Source organism: Sebastes umbrosus, chromosome 2, assembly GCF_015220745.1.
Source record: "Sebastes umbrosus isolate fSebUmb1 chromosome 2, fSebUmb1.pri, whole genome shotgun sequence".
Lineage (NCBI taxonomy): Eukaryota > Metazoa > Chordata > Actinopteri > Perciformes > Sebastidae > Sebastes > Sebastes umbrosus.
Genome location: NC_051270.1, coordinates 9,751,310 through 9,768,905, shown reverse-complemented (window position 1 = coordinate 9,768,905; position 17,596 = coordinate 9,751,310). Strand labels below are relative to the sequence as shown.

Genomic DNA, 17,596 nt, shown 5'->3' with positions numbered 1-17,596 from the left:
GATATACATACAGTATGCACATATTGTAGCCACATATATAACCTACCTTCATTGAAAGGTTCCCACTCGTACAATCTGCCCATGAAAGGTTGGTTGTTGTATGAAGAACACTGAACAGCCCTGATGTGTCTGCTGGATGGAGGACAGGCCTGAGGATGGACCAGACACACACACACAGATAGATATACATTAATTTTCCACAACAGGTAAATCCTTTTGTAACTGCAGCAAGCTCCCATTTCTCATTGTCACGCTCTGTAGCCACTGATTGACTGCTGCAGATGATCTTTTCTGTTTTAACAGTTTAAACCCTGCGCTGTGGCTCAGTGTTTCTTGCCAAAAGTAGTTAGATTCCAGTATTTATGAAGGCTCGCCAGTGTTAACTCAACCTCCCTGACATCTCCCCATACCTCCTTTGTCTAAACAAACCCCCGGTCTGCTTTACTTAGCTTGAATATCTGTGTCATCGCACACCAGGGACAATATACAGAACCAGACACTGTTTGAATTTATTTTGATGCACAGGATGGATTCCATAACCTCGGATCAGATAAGCAAAGCCCATCCACACACTTTACAGCCGGGGTTTAACTGATAAGGTTTGCTAAGCCAATAGCTTTACCAATATTAGTAGACCAATGGGAAATATTTAGTGTAAGTAATAATAGCTTTAAATCCTAACAAATGTTTTGTTTCATATAGCTTTTTGGACATAAATGGAGTTCTATGCAGCACAGGAATAATAGTGAGGATCCACTGGAAGCTAACAAATCGCTTCGGCCACCACCTCCCTGCTCATCACGGTGGGCATGTCAATGCTCGCAAGTTAGGAAATAGTTTGCTCATTCGCAAACATTGTGTAAATAAGCAACCTGTACAGTCTCCCACAATTTACATGTGCCAAGCAGCTCTTCATTTTTGTTTTGTATGTATGTGCTTGAGGCTGGGGACTTGAGAAAGAGGGTCTTTTTATTGCCAGTTTACCGGCAAAAGACTGCGTAGGGTTTCCCCCTCATTTGAAAAATTTTAACTTTCAATCCATCCCTTTTTTACTTCGCTGGTCAGTCAGTCTCGTATCACCTGGAACCACACAATGCTTTGCGAATAGATATAGTATTTTTCCATCCTCTGATTTATCAACAAAAAATATAAAGGAAGCAAAATCAGTGATGTTATCTGTTAAATGCCCATGCCTGGTCAACATGCTGAGAATAATTAATAAGAAGGTGCAGATATGCATACATTACTGTTGCAGATACTGTAGTGAGCATGCTCCCCGGTGCAGAAGGAACTAGGCAGGGGGTTGTAGGGTCTCTCTTGGTGCCGCTGGGGTCCAGAAGTCTGGATGCTCGACTGTGGCTCCTGCTGGACATGATCCTGGTTGGCTGAACCAGGCTGGTATAGGGGGGCCCAGACTTGGTTATTTTTGGGCTGCTGTGCCCTGGGCTGCATGTAGGGTCTGCTGTAGCGATGGAGGTTGCTGGAAATGTCCAGGTTGTTTGACCTGTGGCCACCGTGGCCTCTAGTGGTTGGGTGGTGGTGGGCATCAGCCGCAGGAGAGCGTCTCTGTCTGTGGGGGTGAGCCGTCCCAGAGCCCTGGCCTGTGTCCGTCTGCAATGGAGCAACATAAGGAGCTCTCCCGTAGCCATACCGCCCCGGGGTGATGTGGGTGACCCTCCTGAAGACACAAACACGAGGAGATCAACAACTAAACCAATGATTGTGTACTTTTTGTCATCACCATCTCTAGACCTACACAGGTCCCTGCTAACTAGCACAGAATTGAAAAACTAGAAAATATCATCTCCTAAAACCAACCAGAGATTGTACATCAGAGGTATATTTGGATCCACACCTTCTTTTATTTTATCTTTTAGCTAAATTTCTTCTTTTGCTGAGTTAACTGTCAAGGTTCTTCATCCGAACCACGACTTTTGAGAACCGTCCAGATCCCAGTAGCAGAATTCTGGGAGCTTTTGTCGTTATTTGGCTCCTTAAAGTCCAACACAAACAGACCCCCCATTACTCAGCTGTCAGTGCTATTTGTTTAAAGGCAAGCACAACAGGAAGGAGGTCACAAAGCTGCCAAGCACAAGCCGAGCCTTTGACTACATCCATAAAAGACTAGCTTTCCACCGAAGGGCAATCAAATGGCCCACAATGATGGCTCCAAAGAGTCACTTTTAGACCAGGCTGCTCAGCATGCAGCACAGCCGTACAGGCTCTTTAAGGTCTTGCAGATATTGACAAAGACAAGAAACACTGAAAAAAAGTTCTTCATTGACCATCATGATAGTCAAATTACTGCCAATTGACCTTGACAGCTTTTTTTCCACAGTACTTCTTCAGTGCTTAAACACTCAGGTTGAATAAATGATTATGAATTACAATAAAATATATAATAGATAAGCCTGGAACTCAACTGGAAGGATGAACACCATTCTTCCTAAAGATTTTCCCACATGTAAACATAATTTTAATACACATCAAACCATGCATTGACCCTTCGTGTCCACTATGGAAGCATCTGTATTTGTCATGTTTTTTTCATTCATTTTATCTGGTGTTTCCTTTTGTCACTCATCTGTATCTAAACATTTCCTCTAAATAAATAAAAAACACACAAGTCTTGGACAATTCCAGTTGTAAGCACAGCGATTTCAACACCTCAGTTTGTTTTGGAGCTCACAATCAATCTCATCACCCTGTGCAGAACGATACAGTACCTCCGTCCACCAGGACGCGTCTCCTTCTCCGCCCTCAGATCTCCACGACTGCTGCTGTTGGAGGACCTGCCTGCATTGCGGTGCAGAGGAACTGTTGGCCGCAGGGCTGAAATGACATGGCCTGGTTGCTGTGGGGGAACACCAGCTCTTCTGGAGGGGTATTGGGATGGAGTGTAAACAGGCAGGCAGGGCCTGCTCTGCTCTTGTACCCCTCTCCCACAGGTCCGGGAGCAGGATGACCACGGCCCCCAGGCGCCCCAGGAGCCCTGAATCTCTCCATGCTCTGCCCTGAACTCTTGTTGAGGCTCTGCCCTCTGAGTAACCTGTATGGAGATAAAACAACCAAGATTAGCAACACCACAGAGTGCAAAAAAGCGGGATAGTACCACACAAAGTGAATGCCAAGGATTGATGGAAAGCCTCCATCAACGACACTTTAATCTCCACAGATCACGGCCTCGTATAAAAGCTCAAGTCAGTGACCTCATCTCATCAACATGACTATCCTGCCCCTCCGCCTCCCACCTCTGTCCATGAAACAGACCACTGTTCACGGCTATAAAGCCCTGATTTGGCTGATTAGTGGGTGTCTGTTAGTGGCCTTTCCCTTATTGGCTACCTGCAGTTCTCACTGTTGACTCTATCCCTCTGTGCAACTTTGCCAGGGACATATTAGCAGTGATCACTGCACTCTCTGTTTGAGGAACCTGCCAGGAGGAGCCCTGTGCCAAGTCGGCTTTATCCGTGGAGCCGCGTGGAAATCCTGCTCTTTAAGGAGCACTTTGTCTCCATTCACAGCAAACTCTCTGGGCAAACACATGGCCGTAGTAAAAGCTCAGCTGCCTTTGACTTTTAGCGAATGGAAAGAGAATACAGAAGCACTGGGGAGAGTTGGCAGGAAGTTCTTCTCCTGTCAATCAGCCTGTGCAGCTATTCAGAGAGACCTCAGACACCACCCCCACCTCTTTTACCCTGCTTCAGCCTTTGTAACTCAACCCCACTGTCATCTCCCAGGTCAGCCATAGGTCACACAGCTGGACTCCCGGTGGAAACTCATGGAGCCGACTAACCCCGACCCCCTCTAAGCTGACTGGATAGTTGATCTGTCAGTCAGCTTCATCCAAGAGGTGCATCCACTAGTTTCTTCCATGTGGTTCCTATGGCTCCAGAGGTCAAGAGGTGGTTTGCTGACAGCTGACATAAGCCCTCTCCGTTTCACTGCAATCAACAGAACTTTTCACTCATGCTCTTGTTACAAGTTAACAGATTAGCACCCAGGTCAGTTTCCCCCCTGGGAACACTCTCACTGTTTACACTTACTGGGACAGAAGAAGCAAGAATGAAAGTCACTTAGGGCGGCATTTGGCAATGCCAACAAGACACGATCATGCATGCCATCTTTCACTGGAAGATTGTTCCGCTAGCCTGTGCCAACCCATGCGATTAGACTGACAGATCAAACAATAAAATGAAAAATTCCTGGAAATATTCGAGGGAGGTCTGCCATCGCGTGCGCCAGGGTGTCAAATAGATCACACATGCTAGAACACTTGCTTCGCATCTGCCGCTCACCTTCCTGTGGTCTGTAGTATATTGGCAGTCCAGGAGGTCTGACCAAAGCAACAGGCAGAGGACGGAAGCTCTACAGGAAACAGACAGAAAAGATTACTGGTGATAGAAACACGAATATACGTAGCATTGTGATGCTAAAAAAAATATTGTTGAGAGATTAAAGGATAAGAGAATTTGACATTTTCATAGAAAATAGAAACAGATATTAATCTGCATTTACATACAAAATAATACAACAACTTTTAAAGAATGAAGTAATCAATAATTTCAACAATCACTCTGACATTACCTGACAATCCAGACGCAGGCTGCCTGCATAGCTCCTGGCTTCTTAGAGTTGGACACTTGAGTGAAAATAGAGAAGTTTACATTAACAAAGCACCTGGGTGGCACTGACATTTAAAACACAAATGCTGTCTGTGTGGCCGCGGTGCAGGCAGTGGAGGGTCAAAACATCAAGGAACTCATCACTATCCATCTACAGAATATCATCTTTTTGGTCTGACATTAATTCCCAGAACTAAAAAATTATGAATAGTATCAAAATGCAAAAGGTTGTGACTTTACTGATAGCTGTAAAGTCCCACGTACGTCAACATCCTGCCACTTTCTCATCTGCCCTCTGCCTGACAGTCCCTCAAGACACTGACTCAGTGGAAAAAAATAAACGACTTCTACCCACTTGACCATGTGAGTTGACCTCTCTGACCTCTCACTCCTAATGAGGGAGCCCCCCTGCTGAAAGACTGCTATAGCCCATTAGACAGCAGGTCTGAGGTCCAGTTAGGGAAGGACTTTCACCTCTCACCCCCAGACCATAGAACTCAGCCCAGCTTTGCACCTTGTCTAAATTAAGTCCAATGAACCGTGACAGGGTGGTCGAAAAGAAGTCCTGCACACTTTATAGCATCCAAACCAGAAGAAAACAATACAGAATAAAGTATGCAATGATTGGGAATAAAAAAAAAAATCTCCATAAGGATCTAATGATTAATTACTTCATTAATAAATCAACATTAACAGCCCACATGTCAACATACCTGTAGGTTACTGATGGTGAAGTATTTGCTACTTCACTGGACTTTCTAACTAGTTGATCCTACACTGCAGCGTTCACAGTTTCATTTCCAAGCGCAGGTATCCTCATGGTCGAAACATTAATCCAGGTGGAAGTCCCTCCAGAGACTTTGTGCAAAGTCATTTATGTGAGTAAATCCGCATCCAGAGTTGTGAATCGGATCCAGGCGCAGTAGAAACTCCGGACCTCGGTCAGCATGGTGATTCCTGCGGTTCTGCTTTTTACGCACAAAGACACGGAATGACAGAAAGCTGGAAACCGACACAGCAGACAGAAAACAACCTCTGCTGCGCCCTCTGCCGCGACAACCACTCTCTCTTTGTGTGTGTGCCATGTAAACATGTAGGTGTGTGTCTCCTCCTTTTCCTACTCCGTGAGAGGAGCGACAGAGTGAGAGTTATTTCTCCCCTTCTGACACTCATCTCTCTGACACTGAGATGTCCATATTGGAGCCTCAGGCAGGTAAATGAGCTCATTTAGCAACTCAAGCTGTACAGCACCTGGCAACTCTGTTGGTGGACACAAAAGTGACTTTTTAGCAATTTCAAAAACCTAGAAATCCTCAAATCAGTCAACTGCACTCAGTGTGGCCATGTTTACCAGTTTGGATGCTCTGTAATGGTTTAACACAAGACAGAAAATTATTGCTCTTATGTTTAGCATTGACTAGTTACTTCTGATTTACCAAGCTCTACAACATTGTTAACATTGTTTACAACAAGTGGAATAACAGCAATAAATGTACAACTCAATAACCAATGACCAATTTATTTATGATCAATAAATACATAGTCATAAATTTATTTTATTGTTATTTATTATTAAAATAATAAATCGTTCACCAGCAACTTGGTAAAAACATCTTCAAAATTATCAGGTATTACAATTCAGGTGTGTATTTTTTTTTAATTTGGTCAAAACTTAAACAGGAATTAAAATTACAGTATATAATGTCTATAGTATATGAACATATAATTGAACTGAATAGACCGGACCCATTGTCATCGATATCCAATCCAGCTATTTGAATCAGTATCGACCCGATATCCGATCCATCGAATCGGTATCGGTGCATCCCTAGAATTTTTGCATCACATTTGTGCAACAAATAAACTTTATTATACTAAATTGAAAGACAGCAGGATTAGAGGGTTGGTTTATCCAAATAAAAAAAAATACATATATTCACACTTTCCCCTTTGATATCTTGCCATGCAGATACTACATGTATGCAGAAGAAAAAGTAATTTGTCTAGTTGATGACAGGTTGGCCTTAGTCAACTGTCCAAAATGGGACCAGAGTGCACTGAAGAAAACAGAGTTGGACTGACATCAAACTTTTCTTTGCATTCTGCTAAAAACAGCTGTATTGTTTTCTCAAAGCTAAAAAAAAAAACTACTAAAGAGATAGAGGGACGTGTATAGTGGTCCATATAGTGGTTTACAATCTACTACTGGGCACCATCAAGACAATTAATTAATAAAGGGGAAGCATGTCACCCGGATGCAGCCATGACTTTTTGTCTGAAAACAAATAAACTAAATTGGATAAACTAAAAGACTTTAATGAAATATGGGACATGGTTTGTACAAAAGCCTCCTGATTTATGAGGGTGGTCCCAAAGTGTTGCACACTTATGTATCTACAGCCTAGAGAAGGGGAGTGTGGTGTCATTTTTCTCCAGGGAACAATCACTGACATTCACTTTCCGATATTCATAAACTGAAAGGCTTAGTGTACTGCTCTCTTTAGCCTGTTTGTTTAATTTGACAGGACAAAGCAGAGCTATTTGTGGTGGCTTGGCAATGGCTTCATTATGTAGCCAAACATAATCTGACTATATCCATCAGTGCAGTCTGTACCTACAAATCCATCCACTCATCCATGTGCTACTTACTGCCTCATATTTATATGTCTCTGTGTAGGTACCTGCAGGGGAGCTGGCCCTGTTGTTGCCCCCACTGACCGTCCTCACTGGTGCGTAGATGTTGGGGCTGCTCAGGAATTTGCCTTTAACCCCAATGTTTCCAAACCCTTCAGAGGCAAACAAGCCTCCAATTAAAGCATCGTTAATGAACTGTACCGTTCCGGATGACCCATCAAAGGACTCACCAGATGAGACGAGATGGAGAGGGGAGTCACTGTTGTCTGACACTGGACAAAAGTATGCATTGACTTGCCACTAGACACATGAAACACTGAAAAAAAAATATATATTGTACATTATTTCAGTATTTGCACAAATAAATTCATTGGTTAATTTAACTATTGGTTAATAAATAATGATAACTCTAACAAACCAGCCAAATTACTGCCATGGTAACTAAAATAATATAGTCTGATTCACAATATTAAAAAAAGAAAAGAAAGAACTACTGGATAATTTAGAAATAAGCAAAATAGATTGCATGTATGTTATCAGATTTTATGTTTCTTTAAGTAAAAATGTGATTATAAACCTCCAAACAAATTACAGTTTCAGGAGGTTATTTTTTGCAGTGTATGGCTAACACTAAACAATGCACTCGGTTCATTGCAGGTGAAACTAATAGTTGGTCCTGTGAGGTGGAACGAATTGGCAGCCATGTCTCCAGACTAGACAAAAGTCTATCAGAGGGTCCAGCACATCAACACTGCAGCCTCAAAACCAGCGCTTCGGTTTATTGCTCATCATTCATCCGAACACAAATTGTGAAGATAATATTGCATGACCCCTAGTCTCCTGGTGAGGCCATATTAGGGCAATAATGCTGCTGGCGCTCCACTCACTCGCTTAGCTAAGACTCTAACGTCCTCTACGTGTACAAAATGATTACAACATTACAAACAGGTACAAACTTACAGCTGAATGAAACAAGTTCAGGCATGTTCTCTGGGGGGTTATCAAAAAGTATTCTGGGACATGTAGGTCATAACTAACTAGGCAGACAGAAAGAATTGGTCCAAAACAAACATCGAATTACTTATATGTATTACTTTTCAATACCTGAGCCCTTCTTGGCCGATCTCCACAGTACATTGGCAGAGCCGAGGCCTACAATGATGCTGTTGGGACAGAAAAAAACGCTGCTTTGATTTATCACGTCACTTTCATCTGTGACCCAAGAGTTCAGTTAACAACATTGATAGAAGTCATTTTAATGAACATGACAATTCAGATCAACTGAAAACCCACCTTGAAATATGGAGACATATACCGTCAGCAATTTAGCTTCTGTAGAATTTTGTACTGAATTATACATTTAAATAGTTTAAATTCCTGCATTCCTGCCAAATTATGAGGTGAGTGGAGTCTTGTAATCAAGAGGTTGCTGGTTTACTTACAGCAGCATAAGTAATATATAATGATATAATATAAGTAGCTCCTCCATTTTTGTTATATCTTGCATTAACGGTAAGGTTGGTGGTGTTGTTCAAATACATTTTTTGTTATATTAGTTGAAATTCTCATTACATCCCGACAGCAATCAATAAATCAAATGCTCTGACAAAAAATAGAAAGAAACTCGGTATCTGCGGCTGTAGCAGGACTTTAATAAACCCATCCAACCATTTCATTTGGCCCAAATGTAATGATTGAATGATAGTTTCGGGGGAGTGGCTTTGGAGGGAGGCCTGAGTGGACGGACTGATTTATCGACTTTTGGAGTTACTCATCAGAAAAGAGTTGGCAACACTGGGTTCAGTTTTTCATTTGGATCATTTTTTTAATCTAGTGTACTCTTGCTAGTTTCTCAGCATTACCGACCCTACCTTGAAGTCTCAATCCACACTACTTTCTAAAATCAAGCCATTTCAGTATGGTCGCTTGTAGTATGTATACTGTATACGCCAGCAAAAGTGGGTTCTTACTCACCAAGACATATAGACTTCATGTTCATGTGTTGAGCCTTCTTAACTGTGTTGGGCCTCAGGGATTGCTGCACTGTCTGGACTTCTAAACGATGTGGCATTGTTCTTGCTGCTCTTTGCCTCTGCATGCTGTCACTAGTCATGGATTTCTGTCAGTCCTTTGGGACCAGACTCCTCTCACAATGTTGACAGCCATGGTCCCATGAAATGACAAAATGTGTCTGCATAAATCAATGTTGTTTATCAGAGTTGCTCAAAATAAACTGGCTTTAGCTCTTTGATAGCAGACATTTGCACCGAATGGTCTCTCGCAAAGAAGAAAACTTGGCATTTATTTTTCATGTTCGTATGAGATATTTACGGGACAGGTGCCCCCAAAAAGCAACACATTATGCAGTTATACTTCCTATACAACATGTTTAGGTATTAGTCATGGTCTTCAATTGGAAGATATTCTGTATCATGCTATATAGCAGAAGAAAAAAAATAAAAAGTAGGCGTTTACTGTAAATGTCTGGACAAAGATCAAAAGAAGCCTTTCCCGTGATCGTCTAAAAGTCTAGTTTGGATTCAACTTTCTCGAGACTGTGTACCACCTGGATGATTGAGGTGAACATTCACAGAGAGATAGAAAAAGAAAAATCTTTGATAGCTATTGGTCACCACTAAAAAACAGAAAACAACAACCCAGCACTGAGAAGAGACAAACTTGCGTAACATACAACCTGATGTTCTTGTCTTCTTCAAGTCAAATACCCGTGAGCAAGGCATTGATGTCCAGTGGAGTGGATGACATTGGACAGCGGTGCCAGTCAACTCTTTGGGGTGTGTATGATGTTGTTTGACACCCCAGGTCGGTGCTGTGTTCTCCGCCAACATACCTGATTAAATGAGGGTTCAAAAAATTCTTTGTGGGACGGTTTGAGCGAGGGGAGCAGGAACAGGTGGGTTATAAACTGGGGAAGCATCGACGCCTTCAGGGACATTCCAGTGTGAGTTCACACTACCCGAAGGACCCTTCATGGTTTCTGGACATGCTAGCACACAAAATACACACAGCCTCTGCCTCATGGGAGACCGATGGTCTATGAGGTGTTGATAATGCTGTCCTTCAAAGTGAAGAGAAGAGCGGAAGCAGAAGACATGAACTTGAGCATTAACATATTTTAGAGGTAGACTCACCTGCGGCTAACGGACACAACTTCCTCACTCCTGTAGATTTCCAGGAAGAACAATTATGCAAACCATGTGTGTTAATACAGAATCTTTTAATACTAAGTACAATACAGAAAACTCAGTGGTAAACAAAGAAAAGTCATTGTCCTTGTTTGTGCCCTTCATTTTATGTCAGGCAGGAGAAAGTGAGAGAGCGATGCATGAAACATTATTTAAGACACAGAAAAAATCATTCTAGTCTCGACAAAAGAGACGCCAGACATTTTCAGCTAATGACAGTAATGTTGGAAAGGGGTCATTCAGAAAGCTTTTAAAGTGCAGAGGATGCTCCGTAGGGACCACAATGCACTGTGAGTCAATAGGTCCCTTTAACTTCCTTCAAGTATGTTACAGCTCCAAGCATTGAAGAATCAAACAGTGTGTTTTCAGTGGAAATCTACATTCAATCAAGATGCCTTTGTAATGATTATTTCTGTAAAACGGTCTACATCCATCTTAAAGAGCCTCCCACACACAAGGGAAATACAACTTTCAGGTTCCAACGATTTTAATAGCTGATAGTCAGTGATAAGTCACTGAGTGATGATGTGTTATAAATTGAGTTTGAGATGAAGCCCTGCAGGCGCCCCGGGAAAGCTACGTCCACATCTGTGCATGTAGTGTGTTTGTGGTCTAAGAGTGAACCTTTGGTCCTCTTCACTTGGTCTCGGAGAACTTCGCAAGGCTGGCTTGGCGGAAGGCTGCTCGGTCCCTCATCTCCAACACACACTCCCTCACCATCTCTGCAAACATGGAGGGCCAGAGCTTGTGTAGAGCCTCGCCCTTCAGATTGGTGTCTGATGCCCTTTGAACCAACTCCTGGAGGTACTGCTCTATCATGGTAGCACGGTCCGATGACTCCACAGTGCCCTCCTGTGAGGAAAAGAAGAGCGCATCATTCATGTTGAATCAGTTGTTATAAGTACATTAAATGGCTACGCAGATACTATTTGTTAGAAGCATAAATTGCTGGTATTGGTTTTATTATGGTATTGGATTAAAAAAAGCTAAAATTATGCCTCTAATCAATTGATTGAATAATAAGTTGTACTTTCATGTAGTTTCAAATCTGTGCCAGAGGAAAAATGTGCATCCACTCCTTGGTGGACACAGATCACATCAAAGTGGCAATCTGAACAGGAGGCAGAAAAGCAAGAGCAATGTCGTGCCAAAACGAGAACCGCTGTTGTACTGCAGCGCCTGATCTGCATAAAACACAACCTCAAAGGTGCCACTCCACTCCCTCTTGTTGGAAGGTAGGTTGAAATTGTATCACGACTGCATTTGTGCTGCTTTAAATTCTCGGTATTGTTTGTTGATAGAATTAACCTTCCCAACTGCTGAGTGGGCTGTTATCCCATAATCCTATTTATTTATTTATTGTAGTGGAAATGAAGACTTAGTTTTGTTTGGGACTTGGAGCACAGCACTGTCTTTAAACCCACAACACAATAGCATAGAAAGTGATAACAGATGTGATGTTGAAATAGTGCATTCAGCAAAACATCTGTGATTGCAGATGCCCACATGATAACTCATAAGCACCCCTAGATTTACTGCAAAAATGAATGCAACATCAAATCCTATTTATTGGTTAAACTGGTTTTAAAGAGACATATAGGCTGACATATAGTGGGGCTAAGGTATGTCACTCTACAACTCAACAAGGCCATGTTGGCTGATGGTAGATTGAAAAGCTAGTACAAGAGCTTTTAGTAACTGTAGTCTGCAGTCTCCAAAAAACACTGGGCCATTGTTAAAAAAATATGTTGAAAAAAAAACAGAGCTAACCTCAGGACTCTCTGCACTGCAGTCTCTGCTTGGATAGTTGAACAGTGCTCTGCTCAGGCCTTCTCCCAGGAGCTTCCCGTTGTCTCGCAGCTCCTCCGGACTCAGTCCTGCCCGCCGGCCACGCCCCTCCAACAGGAACTGCAGCTGGCGCTTCCTTCAGGGTGAAGACAGAAGAATGAGTTAGACACAGAGTGAAGAGACACCTGGGGAGAAACGGTGGCAGAAAGTGAGTGACACCAAGGTAATTAAGTGTTCTTGTGTCCATCACTTTCTCACCTAAATCAAACTGACACAAAATTAAATGTTAAACATTTTTTTTACATTTAATTAAATTTCAATAAATGTCAGTGTATTTAATTCCACTCATACTTATAAAAGCTGCAGAGCACTTTAAAAATGACGTAACTTACATCAAATGTTGTTGTCTATCAGTATGAAATCTCATGTGTTACACTACTGCACCAACATGTTCCACAGGCCAGTGCCAGGATGCTGAAATAGTCTTTTCAGAGGAGGCTGGAGGCAAAAATTCCATGTAGGATAAGATAAGTTTGTAAAGTGTGTATGTGTGTGTGTGTGTGTGTGTGTGTGTGTGTGTGTGTGTGTGTGTGTGTGTGTGTGTGTGTGCGTGTGCGTGTGCGTGTGTCTGTGTGTGTGGCGAAATGTGTGTGAGGTAAAATAAAACGAGCATTAAGCATTATAGCGAGTGCATTCGGCTCCACATTATAAGAGTTTTCCCTTCAGTGAACTCTCCTCGTTCTACAACAAAGGGAAAAGGTCAAGGGTCAACTGAGGTTGAAATCAAACAACCCCGACAACTAATACATTCAAGTGTTGTCCTAACAAACTTTTACTAATAATGATTAAAAAACATTCTTTAGGCCTTTCTTTCACTTTACCACAACTTGTGCACAGTGCATCATTGTAAATAAACAGCCAATGAAAGCAGATGAATCACAAACTACAGCATCCTAGAAACAATTATTTTGCATGGAACTGAGACATTAGCAAGTTAGCATTAGCTCAGAAACATTAGCAGGGAAGTGACGACTGCAAATAGCCCCGTTCAGCATGGATTGGTGGTACCATAACTGTTTTCCCTTCAAACAATTTGTCATTTTACAGGAGCCACGGCAAACTGTAACCAAAGTCTGCTAGCTAAGGATTACATGCATCATAATTCTATATATGCTTATAAAAATAGTAGTCAAACTGAATTTTTTTAGATACATAATATCCTACTTAGGATTCCATTATGTGTTCATTGAGTGTTTCTTATGCTGCAAGACACAGCTAGTCTCCTAAATTGGTATTTGAAAGAATTTGGTGTAATGAGAAATAAGGAAGTGTAGGTTAAAGTGGTTCTTGACAAGAATGCCTGTGATGCACATTTACATGAGCAAAGGCTTTAATTGCAGTCGCATATAAAATAACATCCAAGGCATCTTATAGAAGGATACTAGTGGGTTTTAGTTTAACATAGTTTAGATGAGAAGTGACAGTACAAGAAAGTACTGAAGAAATAATCATGGTATGAGAAATGCCAGAATTAACCAAAAGGTTATTTTTCATCTGTTGTCCCTGGCCAAGGTGTTACAGAAGGCATCCTAAAATGCATCAGAACAAAAACATAAAACAGGACATGCAGTTTAAATGTTGGAAAAGGACACACAGTAGACACACAGCAATAGAAACAGTAGTGACATTTATACATATAAAATGACACTGCAGACAAGCAGGACATACAGGTAGAAGCAGCAAAAAGAGAGTTTAGTGAAGACGTGAAGTAGGCGAGATTGGAGCAAATATGATTAAAAAAAGTTATTTTTATAAAACGTCGCTATATCGTGACAGTAGTACATGAAACAGGTAATCTGAAAAAAATCATGTTCCTCATGTCCTCCGTTGCTCCTAACGGCATCTGCAAGATTTGACGTACCGGAGGAAAACAAGCAGTAAGAGCTGATCTGAGGTCCGCTGTCCAGCTGCCGTCTATGAAAGCCGGCTGTCAATCACTCGCGAACTCCGACCAAATGGTCAAACTAGGCCGCGCTGATCAAATATATAATATCGCCTCAAATGTTTTCAGAATCATCTTGTAGTGCACGGTTTAGCTGTAAAATGAGAAAGTTTGTGATGCCGCCGCCATTGTGAAATCTGGTGAAGGAACACCAAGTTCCGGTCACATGACCGGAACACAGCCAATCGGAACGCTCTCTCAATGAAATGACCTGCGATTGGTCAAAGTCTCCCGTCACGGGCTAGATTTTCCTAAGCCTGAAAACAGAGCCGTGAGGAGGTGTAGAAGTCTAGTTTTCTCTCAAAACACTTGAATTACAATATGCTGAAAGGTTATTATGGAATTTTTGCCCAGTGATGCCATTGTTTCAATTGGTTACTAAAAGATCTATAGTTCAGTTGTTTAGTTGTCTGATCTGAATTGGAATTATATTCCAGTCTCTTGAACCTCTGACAGTCCAGACTGATTAACACTTTTTTCCGCAACGGAATAGTGCAATCTCCTCTTATAGACCCCCTAGTGATACAATTAGTAGTGGGAATGGATACTCAAACCTTGTGAATGTTAGGGCCTACTGTACCTCTACACACTCTCCTATACAGGAACCATGACACCTCAACAAAGTTGCGTGTTAAACCCACAGAGCAACACAAAAGCTTTGTGGGAACATGAAACATAAACTCTATTCATTGTGTTTTCTGGTTATCTCATTTCCCTTTTCCAGTATTTTTTTATCCAGAAAGTACACTTTATACGACACACAGTCGACAGCAGGAGGGTGTCGGTAGATAAGAGGACAAATTTAACAGCATTTAGTGTAATAAATGGATACATTGACTAGAGGGGTAATGACTGCATGCAGTGATTAAGATTTCAGTTCCGATGTGGAAATAATCTCCGGCCTTGGGCTGTTGTGTATTATCTATCCACAGTCATTATTATTATCTATCAACAGTGTATGCATCAGGGTGAGATGTAGCCAAGAGCCAGCTGTGCTAAAGTTTACTAGTTCAATTTCAATATCATTCTGAAAGGGCAACTGAGGATGCCGAGGCAACTCAAATGCAGAACTCTACCAGAGCATTTCATTTCCTTAATTATGTCATCGAAATGGAGGTTATTTAAAGAGCTACAGACGATCCGACCTGGCAATTTTCCAATCTTTGGAGGAGCAGTGATACTGTGTGCAGCTTTGCTTTTGACCTTTCACAATTTAGGCTTTCCCATAACCAACCAGATAATAAGAACCATTAAAAAGCGTTCTTGTGCGTGACAAATTCAGCAGATTTTTGCTGTGTTTTTCATTTAGAGTGACAGACCTCGAGAGCTCTTGGCTGGGGAGAGAGAAGAATGTTTGTGTCAAAGTGCCAAGTACCAACCCTTACCCTGAGACACATAGTCTAATTCTCCTGGCTCCTCGGTGCCAGGCTCTGTCTCACACAAACATGCACATGCACATACACACAAATGTATACTCGCAAAAGGCTACACACAGGCATGCACACACAGGCACACTAGCCTACACACTCCCAAGCTGTAACTCACTTCTATACACATGTAATGACACATTCTTGACACATTCAAACGCACATCATACACAGGACACAGCACACACCGGTCATTAAGCTGTAGGTAATATTATGTTGTGGTTAATTGTCTGAGATCAAGTTCTCACCTGGACTCCTCTAGCAGCAGGAGGAGCCGGCAACGTGGAGTTTCGGTGGCTGCTATATGACCCAGTGTCCCAAACACGCGCTCTGCAGCGATCACATCATTCATGGTCACCTAAGGTCGACACACAAAAGAGAATTTACACACACAGCAAAAGATACTTGATTGATTGGTTACTTCATGAGTATCTTTAAACTGTGAAAACACAAAGGCAAGAGGTACAGCTTTGTCATGGGTTATACCAGGTGTGGCGAATCTGCGGGTCTTTGCCTGCTCCTGTGCGGCTTGTGGCTCTTCTATTCATGAGTTCTATATTTACATTCATGAGATTTTTTGTACATTTCAAAATGTATTTATAATAAATCTAATTAATTTAAATCTGTGCCGAATTATGTCATTGGGAAACATTAAAAAAATAAAAAAATAAGTTTGTCGTCATGTGATTAAACCAAGGAATCTCTCACAACTCATGCACATAGCCTACTAGCAGTCTAAACATAAACATACTCGCACTCTTGCAGAAGTTCGTTGGAAAATTTACCAGGCTAGGCTACTGACAGAATAGCCATGGCAGAGTCACGAAAGCATAAAGCTAAGCACATTTGTATCTGAATGGGAGGATTTGCATTATTTAGCTGAACAGAATGGGAGAACTTCGCCAGACGTCACTGTTGGATTTTAAGGCTTAGAACTTCAATCGCCATTTCACCTCGCTCCATGCCAACATGGGCCAGGAGTTTCACAAAGTCACTGAACTTCACAAGCACAAGATAAACACGCTGAAGCGTTCGTAAATGTAAGAAACACCCAGAGACAGTCACATTGGCATCATATCAGCTGGCATGGAACATTGCTTGTGCTAAAAAAAAAGCATAGGTGAAGGGGACTTAGTGAAGCCATGCCTCAGAGATGTTGTTGCTATCCTCTCTGCTGCAAATAACAGTCTGAAGTGTCCGGTATCAGACCTGTTTTATGTCATTTCAATCAGGAGGGACAAGTAAATGAAGAAAAGACAATGGTACAGTGGGCTGAAGAGGCTGATGAAGCTGATGAAACCGGAGCAGAGACGGGGAGGAGGAGGGGCGCATGCAACAGCAGCATTAACGTACTAATGGCAGAGAGATAATCTTATTTAAAAAGGAGACAGCAGCAAATGATAAGCTAATAATGTAGGTGTGTCATGTGCTATTGGATGGATGTGACCAGCTGATGAGAACAGCTTATATTGCGATTGACAGCCCCAAACAATGACAGCGAGAAAATTATGAGTGAGCATGCGTGAGAGGAGTGAATGGAAGGATGTATGAGAAATAAACGACAGGCCTAAGCATGCAAAAGTATAGTCTTCCTGACTGAACTTACGCTAGAGCTTCATTAGGACTATAAGTCACTGTTGCTGATGAAGTGTGTGCACGCATGTGTTGTGCGGCTCTTTGCAATGATGTACTATTTTTTTCTTGCTCTTCATGCTGGGCTGGTTGGCCACCCCTGGGTTATACCAGTGTCAAAAGTAACAGTCCCAGCACACTCTGTATTGTGTTACAGTATATCCAAGAACATTTAACAGATGCTGGTTGGGATGGGACATCAAGGTACAAGGTAAGAAACGGAAAGTATAAAATAATTTAAAGATCATTTATCAAATAAAGTTTTAAAAGAGTTCTAATTTA

General features: G+C 41.9%; 2 protein-coding genes across 3 annotated transcripts in view; both read right to left on the bottom strand.

Moving 5' to 3' along the window:
- Nucleotides 1-5,531, bottom strand: part of LOC119475717 (thrombospondin type-1 domain-containing protein 4-like) — a 46,160-nt gene extending 40,629 nt beyond the window's left edge. The window contains exons 1-6 of the mRNA XM_037748674.1: nucleotides 5,339-5,531; nucleotides 4,588-4,642; nucleotides 4,299-4,368; nucleotides 2,727-3,049; nucleotides 1,243-1,678; nucleotides 47-149 (exon numbers count right to left, since the gene is read on the bottom strand). Of these exons, the coding sequence (XP_037604602.1) occupies nucleotides 47-149; nucleotides 1,243-1,678; nucleotides 2,727-3,049; nucleotides 4,299-4,368; nucleotides 4,588-4,616 (961 nt within the window). The 5' untranslated portion in view covers nucleotides 4,617-4,642; nucleotides 5,339-5,531. The remainder of the gene's footprint in view (nucleotides 1-46; nucleotides 150-1,242; nucleotides 1,679-2,726; nucleotides 3,050-4,298; nucleotides 4,369-4,587; nucleotides 4,643-5,338) is intronic.
- A 4,947-nt stretch (nucleotides 5,532-10,478) lies between these two features.
- Nucleotides 10,479-17,596, bottom strand: part of LOC119478704 (leucine-rich repeat-containing protein 49) — a 41,475-nt gene continuing 34,357 nt past the window's right edge. For both annotated transcript variants that reach the window (XM_037753630.1, XM_037753620.1), the window contains exons 16-18: nucleotides 15,931-16,040; nucleotides 12,236-12,389; nucleotides 10,479-11,317 (exon numbers count right to left, since the gene is read on the bottom strand). In XM_037753630.1, the coding sequence (XP_037609558.1) occupies nucleotides 11,102-11,317; nucleotides 12,236-12,389; nucleotides 15,931-16,040 (480 nt within the window). In that variant the 3' untranslated portion in view covers nucleotides 10,479-11,101. The remainder of the gene's footprint in view (nucleotides 11,318-12,235; nucleotides 12,390-15,930; nucleotides 16,041-17,596) is intronic.